Source organism: Morone saxatilis, unplaced genomic scaffold (genome assembly GCF_004916995.1).
Source record: "Morone saxatilis isolate NCDOM2014 unplaced genomic scaffold, NCSU_SB_2.0 Contig21, whole genome shotgun sequence".
NCBI lineage: Eukaryota > Metazoa > Chordata > Actinopteri > Moronidae > Morone > Morone saxatilis.
This window is the reverse complement of record NW_023339774.1, coordinates 3,506,547-3,517,496: the sequence shown is the minus strand read 5'-3', so window position 1 is coordinate 3,517,496 and position 10,950 is coordinate 3,506,547. Positions and strand designations below refer to the sequence as shown.

General features: G+C 39.9%; 1 protein-coding gene across 3 annotated transcripts in view; it reads left to right on the top strand.

Annotated features, from left to right (window-relative positions):
• vldlr (very low density lipoprotein receptor) overlaps positions 1-10,950 on the top strand; it is a 51,991-nt gene that overhangs the window by 8,701 nt on the left and 32,340 nt on the right. For all 3 annotated transcript variants that reach the window (XM_035667891.1, XM_035667890.1, XM_035667892.1), the window contains exons 2-3: positions 1,093-1,212; positions 6,057-6,179. In XM_035667891.1, the coding sequence (XP_035523784.1) occupies positions 1,093-1,212; positions 6,057-6,179 (243 nt within the window). The remainder of the gene's footprint in view (positions 1-1,092; positions 1,213-6,056; positions 6,180-10,950) is intronic.

Sequence of the window (10,950 nt, the reverse complement as noted above, 5' to 3'; positions counted from 1 at the left end):
CAGGATGACCCTTAAGTCAAATGTTTAATCAACTTGACTTCATTTTGAAAATTGTTAACAATAACATTGTGTCCATTGACTGATGAATAGACTGCCAGTGTGTGGATGGTTCTTCTGTGGAACCTCATTTGTGTTCTTCTTTCTCATGTCAGTAACTTAATTCAGAAAGCTACCAGCCTAATGATTTCATCAAATCAAAGTCAGAAATGAGGTTCTACTGTGCATGGAAATCCCTACATCAGTCCTTGTACATGTGATGTCCTTCAGGTGACAGTGGAACACATGAAATATTGATGCCACTTTATGTAAAGTTGCAAACACAGGGCGTGCCAGTTCAGACCTCAATGTGCACACGCTATCATTCCAGAAAGGGTTTATATGGCCTGTTCATTGTCTCTATAGAGCTGCATAGATAACACTGTTTAGAGCCAATATGAGTAGTGACTACGATGGAAGTTAATTTACTGCCACCACATAACCTTACATAAAAACTCCTGAGGGGGACAAGCAGGAAGAGGGGTGTTAGCACAGGAGGGCGTTAGTCAACCTCAATGTAACGGGTTAAAAAACAAATAAAAATCTGTGAAAACAAAGGGTATAGTTAGAAAAGCACAGAAAAGAAAAAAAAGAGATGTGTGGTGGAATCAAGACATGTCGGACAGAGCTGGCGGTCTGCCACAGTAAGGACTCCAAACAGCAAAAAAAAGAATAAAAAAACAACAAAACGCAAAACGAACCAAAATAAAAAAAACAAAAACAACTATAAACAAAAAACAAAAAAACCACAAAAAAAAACCAAAAAAACACAAAAAACAAAAACACACAACCCACCCCCAACCAATAAAAAACAACGAAGATAAAAAAACCCAAACAAACGAAACACAACAAACCGGTGGTAGATCTGCTCTGAGGGCCAGCTGGTTCTGTTTAAAACAATTAGAATTGAAATGACAGCACTGCAGGGAGCCCTGCGAGGACCAAACTAAAGGCAAATGACATCTAAACGCTAAATGATGATTATGAAAGCATTTGGGACCTTATCTTGAGTTTCCCTCATACCACCTCTGTCTGTCTGTCTGTCTTCTTCTGTAGGTACTAAGACGGAATGTGAGGCCAGCCAGTTTCAGTGTGGAAACGGTCGCTGCATCCCGTCCATCTGGCAGTGTGACGGAGATGAGGACTGCACCGACGGCAGTGATGAGAGCTCCTGTGGTGAGACACCTCCATCACTGACACATACTGCCTGACATACTGCATACAACATGAATGCCAGTAGAAGACCACTGGAGACCAAGAATATACACCAATAATAAAGAGAACTGAAATGGAACCAGAGGACTGCAAGGGAGTGTTTGTGTTGAGTAACGTCTGTGAATGAATGATTGTGTTACAGTGAGTGCCAATGTGGAAACAATCTGTAACACAATCTGTAACACCGTCATAACTGTCTGAACTTTAGACAGTCTCTCCTGAAAAACACTCAGCTCCCCAGACCTTTCATAGTCACTGAAATGTGCTTTCTCTTTCCTTACCTTCTTAAAGTACTCCTGTATAGAGACCAAGCCAAAGGCTGAAAATCATTCTGTGCCATAGAGCTCCATTGTTGTCTAAAACATTAGAAACACATTTTGACTCCCACACACAACTAATACACAAACTGAAAATAGTCCCCATCAAATGCACTACAATGGGCAGCTGTTTAAGGAAATGATTAAACTTAAATTTAAACTTTTTAAAATAAAACCACATTGCTGTGAGTTGTTTTTCACCAATGGGCCACAGACAGTGGGAATCAAACCATTGAGAGAGGGAATAACATATTGTTAGTTTTGGTTCCAATATTTGGGATAATAACAAAAATATAACACCAGTGTTCTGCTGCATTCACATGGATTCAGACAGACGGTAGACAAACTGGATATTATTTTAATGGATGGATAAGTAAGGCCAGCAGAGAATACGGGTAATGGTAGATGCCGTACTCCACGATGCAGTTTATAGCTGGATATTACCAGGGCCGCCCCAGACTGAAGATTTGTAGTAGTTAAATAAAGCCAATAGTCAGCTCGTTGTCATGTTATAGATATTTTAACAGTTGCCTGTTAACTGATACTGAAAAAAGCAGTTATGATTGTGAATGTGTCAGAACAACCACCAAGGAGACTGAACTTTTAATTTCTTTCAACAGTGTAACATCACACAGTGTCGTTCAAAACACGGAATCAGTAACTTCAACCAATGTCACAAAAACAATACAATTGACACAATGGATGTATAACGTTAACAGTTAGTTAAAAATGAACTAGCTACAAACTCGCTCCTCTTCCTCAGGTTCACGCCTCTCCTGTCCCTGTCTGAAGCCACCATGTCTTCATCCCCATTGTGCAACTATCCAATTAAAGAGCGCGTCGATTAAGGTTCTTCTCATCAAGTCGATGTTCGTTCCCCCTCCTTGCGTTGCTCCCTCACACAAGGAAAAACCATGGGTGATCTGTACAATGAGAAGTTAAATAATTGTATAAAATAATATACACAATTTTATTTTACTCCTTTTTTTCGAAACAATGCAACATAACCGTAGAAGCATATCATCATGTGAGTTTCGTTTTGCTGTCCTGCCATTTCGTCGGACAGTTTTTTTTTTTTCCTGTGCCGTTCAGAATGTGAATGTGAATGCAGCATTATCCTTTAACACACTGCCTTTTTGTTAACCTCTGTTGCCGTTTCCAGTGCTCCTGTGCTGGCTGTGGGCTGGAAATGTATTCTATTTACACTGTTAATGTGGCCTTTGATGGAGTGTGGGCGAATGGATGACAATCTATCTTGGATACAATTAAGCATGTTTTCCTGCCAGAGTGAACAATATGTAAATGACATTGGAAATGGAGTCTGAGTCGTGTCTTGAAAGGTCACCTCACAGGGTGCCAGATGAACTTTTTACATTGGTAGGGCTGTGCCAGTAGTGTGTTTCTCTGCCGTTACTAGCTCTGGCACTGCATTTGGTTGTATCACAAACATTTCATGAAGCGCCACAGAATAGCGTATTTTACTCTAAAAAGCCCCCGTTCATTACGCCAGCTTTATGTGAAAATGGATGCATATATCTGTTAAGCAGCAATAAGTTTCAGCAATGAATTTGAATAATCGAGGAATCATTTTCCTCCATTGTTGTAGGACTCTAAAGATCATTCATTTGGTAGCTAATTGATTTCTTTTTCCAGATTAATTTAGTCTATAAATGGTCAAGTTCTCACAAATGACTATGGAGAAATGAACACATTTGTCTATGATGCATTTTGGCTACTGCCAACCCAGAGGAGAGCTCTTTCTTGGAGCCTGTAGCGTAGGGCGGGGCAAGCTTTCTCTGCCCCACTCACACACATGCACATACACACCCTGGTTGTGAGACTGAGAGACGCTAAAAAGTCTGGTTACACTTCACTACAGTCTGTGGATTGCGGCCAACGCTCGTTGCCACAGATTGCCACAACAAGTCATTTGCCTGTAAGGTTAGAAACAGATCGACCTTTCCAAATTTCTAGTGAAAGTAACATTACATCACATACATCACATGTTCAAGCTCATAACTCTGAGTGGACTCTAGGCTGATTGCATACATGAGGTGGATGGGGCAACCAGAGACGAGCTAACTAAATTATACAAACGTGAATTAGTAATTAAAAGTAACCATTAGCCAGCTGATTGTTAAGCTAAATATGGGTGCAATAATGTCAGAGCATTTAAAATCTCATAATCTCAAAGAGACCTGTGGTACAGAAACGGCTATGCATTTGATTTTATATTGTGTTAGTTCTTTTTGGGTTATCTCTTGAAAAATACCAAAGAACCCATAGGACTGCCCGTAAAGCACCGGACTGATTAGTATCAGTCAGTGTAGTAGTACTATTAAAATGACGATGCCCATCCCTCGTGTTTGCACATGCAATTTCTTGTAAAGCACATTACTTCCTAATACAATTGTAGCATCTTGTATATAGCTTTGCTCTGTTTCAGCAGCATTGACGATCATCTTGAGGGCTTAAACTATGGTTTCCAGTGTTCACATCACTGATAAACCTTAAAGCCTGCTGTTTATGTTCAGTTGTTATGCAGACTAACAGAGTATGTTTTATAGAATGGATGACACATGTTCTCACTACTTCACATTTACACACAGATATCACATGACATTCAGAACCCTTCAGATTAGCTTGGCCCCACCAGGAGTCTTCCCAGCGTCCCCTGGGACAGAGTGACCTGGTGATGGGAAGGTAGCAGATAGAGCAGAGCTAAATATGGCTACGAGTGTGTGTGTGTGTGTGTGTGTGTGTGTCCGTCCAATGCAATTCCGATCTTTCTCCATTTTCTTTTGTCCCTCCTCTATCTGGGTCATATGAGACCGTGAGGAAGGGAGGAAAGAACCAGTGAAGGAAATGAGTGAGGAAAAAGGCAGAAAGCAAAGGGTGGAGGGGGAGAAAAAGAACAGATCGTACTGCAGGGCGATAAGGAGGGAGCAAATCCTGATAAGCAGAAGATCCCCTTCAGATATAAATATACAGGATTTTTTGCAAGGAAAGGTGAAGGTGGTAAAAGATTAATGACATGAATTCAGTGTAATGTACATTTCCACAGCAGTTACTGCAATGAACCACTTTTTTAAAATAAAAACCTACCAGCAATGGGAGGGATTGTGCTCTCTGAGCTGCTTGAAGACTGGAAACTTCAGAAGTGCTGTTTCATTGATGATTCATCTTCATCTTTTCATCTTTTCATTGCTCAACATCAAAAAAAGCCAAATGGAGGCTACTCAAAATGACTGATGGTTGGAGAAACTCTGTGAGAACAAAAGAGTAGAGAGTAGGACATGACCAGGTGTTGAACTGGTGGAAGTGTACATTATATTACATTTATTCAGACAAGAGGTAAACATGGAGGATGTCGAGTTTGCATCAACAGCCAATCAAAACGGGAGCAGATCAGTGACTGTGATGGCCACAATGTGTTTTAGTCCATCATCACTATACTGTCACCATTAGCAGTGTCACTCCTTCGCCCTCTCTCCCAGCCGCTGACATTTGGTTGCATTTGTTCTGTTATTCCATTACTGGGAGATCGGAGCTGCTTTAACTTTTCAACCCGATAGAACTGACACACACGGACGTGTGAAAGATGAGAATCCAAAATGAATTCATAAAAGGAGGCTGATAATGAGGCCCGCTGTGAATTGCTGCCATCGTGGCTCAAATTGGAGTTTGGTTGTTTCTCAGGTTCATATTTGTATTCTGGTCAGAGAGACTGAGGAGAGGCCTCAAGGAGACACTCAAGCCCTGTGTGGACATGAAGGTGCAGAGAATTCAGGGGTTTGTGTTGTGTTATAGACTGTGTTAAACCCCTTAAACATCTTGAAACATTCCATCTTCTCTTTTCCTGACAGACCATCAGGAATACTAGTTTGCATTAAACCATTTATTTCAACAGAATAGTTTCATCTTGTGTCTTTTTTCTGTTGGCACAAGATCCTAATAACTTGGAGATAGAATATTAGTCGTTTTTATATCAAAATCCCAGTTGGAAGTTATAATTCAAATTGCAAGAGCCTATAATTATAATAATAATAATATAATAATTCGATCTTTCATAATGAATATATGTTAAGCTGTACGACCTGAGCAGTTTAGTTGGAGACCTTTTGATTTTGCAGCTATGTACTGTCACTGGTGTATTTAATTTTGCAAGCAGGCTGAACAACAACAAAGAATCTGTTGGTGGTTGTCTGGTTAATTTTCTGTGCATGCTGGTGTTACGCTGGACAAAGATGGTTTTGTCGAAGATGAATCATCTCTCTGCAATTTGATGTATTAAAAAATTGACAGAGCTCTCTTTTTGTTGTTCAAAAACCCCAACAGAGTGGTGGAAGGTGGACTTTGGTCTTTCCCCCTTCCTTACCCATTATTCATGTGTTACTATTTCTCTGTGAAATTTCATTAAAGAACATGAAGTCTGTCTCTCTTTCCTCTCCTGTTTAATGAATCCATCTCTTTTCTCTCCCACTTCAGTTAGAAAGACCTGTGCAGAGGTGGACTTTGTGTGTCGCAACGGCCAATGTGTCCCGAAGCGATGGCACTGTGATGGGGAGCCAGACTGCGAGGACGGGTCCGACGAGAGCGTAGAAATCTGCCGTGAGTAGATGGTTTTATCTCTGATGAACCTCATGCAGAATTCAAGTCAGATTTAGTTCATTATTAAGTGATGCTAGAAACTTTTAAGATATTTTTGAAGAACCTTACTGATGTTACAGTTCTACTCAAATTACTACAAATCACAAAGTTTACGTTACTGCTTCCCAAGACGGACTTGGGGACTTTCAGGCAGTCGCTGAGTTATTCATTGCAGTGCACTGTAAAAATCCACTTGTAAAGACTGAAACTTGGCAGTGAGAGGTAATTTTAGGACATGTTTTATATCTGTATGCTTAACCTCTTAAGACTACCCCTGACCCCAATCTCAGCACTGGTGGGCACATAGGTTAATCTTGGTTGAACTTATTGTTCTGTAGTGCACAGAACACAGGTGCTTTCAGATACTGTTAATGCCTTTATGTGGTAGTGAGAAACTCCAACATCAGTCAGCTGCCAAGGAACCCTGTTAATGTGTGAAGCTATCAAATTCTCATTATCCTTTTATTCAGTCCAGCCTTAGTTATGTTCTGCAATTCTGACAAAGAAATCTTATTTAAAAAAAAGTGACCAGACGTTATTGTTGTTCATGGAATGTGACAATTAAGAAAATAGAGAATATCAAAAGTATATTAAATCCACGCCAAACATTAACAAGTGCAATTATTCTTTCTCAGCATCAAACAAGGTAACCAAACAATAACATTCTAAAATCGATCATCCCTGTTGTCTGTGTTTGGCGGTTTATGTCGATTATGACGCAGTACCGAGCTGTCTGAGTGCAAGCCCCACAAGTGAAGTCTTTTTACTGTTCAGTAAATATGTTGCATGCTGCATGATTGATTGTTATTCTTTCTGTATCTGCCACCTGAGAATCGTGCTGTACATAGGTGAGCTACTCGTTCAGTTATTTAGAAATAGCTTTGAACAAATGGGTTCATTCAGAGATTTGCAGAGCAACAAAGCCTATTAACAATAAGGCAGACATTTTTAAAAAAAAAAAAAAAAAAAAAAAACATTAAAGTATAGATCCAGGGCTTGTACACAAGTGTCCCGCAGGAGGTCGGTCACTGTGAGCAGCCTTAATTACTGCAGTCTCTGTGACAGGTTCAGGTTAAAGCAAAAAACATTGAGGACAAACTGACCTAAAAACAGTTGATCCAACCGATGCACGCTCCAATTAGGTGTTTGCTTGCCACTCTTGGGAGATGAGCCTTTATACAGACGTCATCACTCTTTTATTATAAAGCTATATTTACAAGTACAGATATTGACACCTTTTACTCATTTGATACTATACATTTTGTACATTATATGCACTGGATATTTGTTCCAGCCGAGCACTCGCTCAACCTTATTAGATCTGCTCGTATTGTTTGAGTTCAGTGTTAGCCGTGCATGAGTATTGCTGTACAGTAAAACAAGTGTTAGGACTGCATTTATGAATAAAAGGACCTAATTTGTGCATGGAAATTAATTCTTGACCTTTTTAGGTCCTGGGTGGCAAGCTAATGTTCCCAAGTGAGTCTGCAGATTTGTTGTTGTTGCAGTGTTAGACAGACAACAAAACATTTCTAGCTTACGTTGCTGACGGGTCAATAGGGCATGCCATAGGTCAGGCCACTCAGACAGTGGATGGCCCTCTGCTGAATCTTGTTTGCTTAAGTCATGTTTTGATGGCCGTTCTTGTAATGGAGTATTTTTGTGTTGTGGTATACGTAAGTAAAGTTTTTGAATACTACTTCCACCACTGAGGTAAGACATACAGCCGATTACTATTGAAGTTGTCTTAGCAACCAAACATTTTTGACCATCGGAGTGCGTGGTAGAGACATCCTACTGTGTCTGTCTCACTGTTGCAGAAATGTGGTGAGGCACGTAAAAGCAGTAAGGGGGAGTCCCCTGTGAGCAGCCCTGTCAGATAAATAAGTTGTTTAAATGGAAGTGAGGAGAGCTGCTGAGGCTTTAAATGGTATAACTGTGATGGGAGGTTTAGTGGAGGTGCTTGTTGTAGATAAGTGATGATGAAAAGTGTTTATACTAAAGTCGTCGTTTAATGAGAATCTCTCGTCTGCGCTGCCGTCACTGTGCCGTTGCAAAGACTAATGGACTTTGGCGTCTCCTCAGGTACACAGATGAACATCAGAGGAAAGATGAAGGCACTTCATCAAACACTTGTTAGTTTAATGTTCACTGTGTTTCCTGAAATCTTCCTGAATGCTTAAAGCATGTTCTTTGGAAGTCAACTAAAGAGAGATAGAAAGTATCTTTCATCCCTGCTAGTGTAAATACAGAGCCTCGTGTCTATTCCCAACTTCAAGACTGCCAGATGAAACTAGTATCAGTGAAGGACAAAGACGAGTTGCTGGAGGGTTGAGACTTGAACATTTTTTATTCATATCTTAGCAGTAAGACTATAAACTGTTAGCAACTGTTTATAAACCAGTTTCTTTTTCTTGGGTGCTAAAGCTTTGTGTGCAAGGCCACATATAAATCTTTAACATTTGCATGAGTTGATGGCAATCTGAAATGAAACATTTTTGATGTTTTGTATGAAAAGATCCAATAAAAGTAAAAATGTAGGAAGTGTAATTAAAGAGGAAAAAAACAGCACACTGAATTACTCATAGTAAATGTCTTAAATAGCTTCAGTACAAAGACCTTCATCAGGCATTTCATTTAACAAGTGACAGTGAGTACATGAATACACTGTACTTCAAAAGGAGAACTGGTGAACTATGGTTAGCATACACAGTAAAAGTTGAAGGATAATCCATAGGCAGTGTTCCACAAAAAAGAGAAAATATAATCAAATGCTAAGAAACAACACAAAGGGATTTTGTCTGAATTGAGGATCTAAGGATAGAAGATATTGTATGTTGTACAAATAATAGACAAATGTGTATTTGTGATGTTATATGTATATCAGTGTTTCTCAAATGGTTGTACGACTTTTTTTAAAATGTTTTAAAAAATCAGTAATGCATAATACTCACAATAATATAAGTTCAATGAAAATGTAAACCACATTTTATATTCAGTGTTCCTATTTTCAATGTGAATAACCTCTAAAGCGTTAACTGCAGTTTGATTAACTGTCAGCTGAAGTTGCCACCCTGCCACAGACAATGTCAAAGATCCTCAGTGAAGCACAAGCTCATATTTCTCACACAACTTGTTAAATAGACTTCAAAAGTGCAAAGCAGTCAAGAAATGCAGTGGGACACACCAATCGAAATCTATAGAAAATATATGAATTCATCATGACAATAAATAGGTAAGCAATGCCCTACTCTGGTGTTCTCTAGACCAATAGAGAAGGTTACTCAGGTGTGTTTAGAGCATAACATGGAACTATGGGTCTGTGGTTTGAAGATTTTGGATATAATTTATTTGTCACAAATGGGGCTGGGTAATATGGCTTGAAAATAAAATCTCCGATTTTTTCACACCAAACCCGATTCGATTTCTAATCGATTTTGCTTGTAGACTGTTTTTTTAGCGGGTGTTTATGGGCTGGGGTCCTGTAACAACATTCTCCCACTCGCTCTGCAGCTCTGCTTGAGGTGCTGGAATAAATTGGTCGTACTGCTACCTTTGGTTGCAGCAGCTTTCAACAAACTTATGAGTGGTCATTGTGTAATGTCGCTGATTGGACGCACAAACCAACCATTCCAACAACCGACGAACACTGAGCCTATATTTTGGATTAACGACTCATCACTGGCTTGCTGCCATATGTTTGTTATCATATCTGTGGAGAGGCGGGGGGAGGGATACAGCGCACTCTGAACCTACGGGAGCCAAAGGGAGTTGCCGATGGTTTGGAAGTTCAATGAAATAAGGAATTTTAACTAAAAAATAATATCGTAAGTTTACGAATTCGAATGAATCGATAAAATCGATTTATCGCCCAGCCCTAGTCACAAATGATAACAGTATTTTACTAAACTCTTAGCTGACTGACTGTCTTCAGACTGTACCCACTTTAATAGAAGTACCACATGGTGAACACTAATAGATGACTGCTCCTGTTCCAAAATAATGGTATTGAAGATCTGACATGGTATGGAAGATTCTTAACATCGAAGGTCCATCTTACAGTGAGGAGAGAAAAATGGAAGAGTAAGAACAAAGAGAAAAGCAGCCAGTTCTTTAACTAGACCCTGAATATAAAGTAGAAACTGCAAGTTATCCAGACTTCATCTGTGTTTGTGAAGTGATATTTGCCAGGGCAGCAGAGGGTTTCATGTGTGCGTGACAGGGTTATACTCCAGCTCTGAGTTTTTTCACAGAGCCGTCTTCTCTGGTTTGTGCTGCAGTTTGTCAACACAGCAGGTTGAGTGCACACGCCTGAAAATGATACAAAAATAATTTCTTTACCCCTGGCAGAAAAGAAAACAACGCTACGTCTTACTCGGGGCAAATCCCTCCTGCACTCTTGGATTTGGAATCTGTGGTGCAGTGCTGCCAAAATAAGAGCGGTGCAGTTTGGGGAGTCGTTAAAGCATCTGAGTTGTTCAGAGCCGTTGGCTGTGTGGTGTTGCCAAGACCTTCCCAAGTTTCTGCAGTGTTAGAAAGACAAAATAAAGTAGGTACAGTGCCCAACAAAAGCAGCTGCTGGATAAGCCTAGACAATGGAGAGGAAAATACGGATGTCAAAATGTATTTCTATTCTAATGTTACAGTAATATCCCAGACCACGGATGTTTGGTTGGATCATCCCAGTACGCGTCGGGTCAAAACCTTGTGGAGGAATTTGTATTATCCTCAA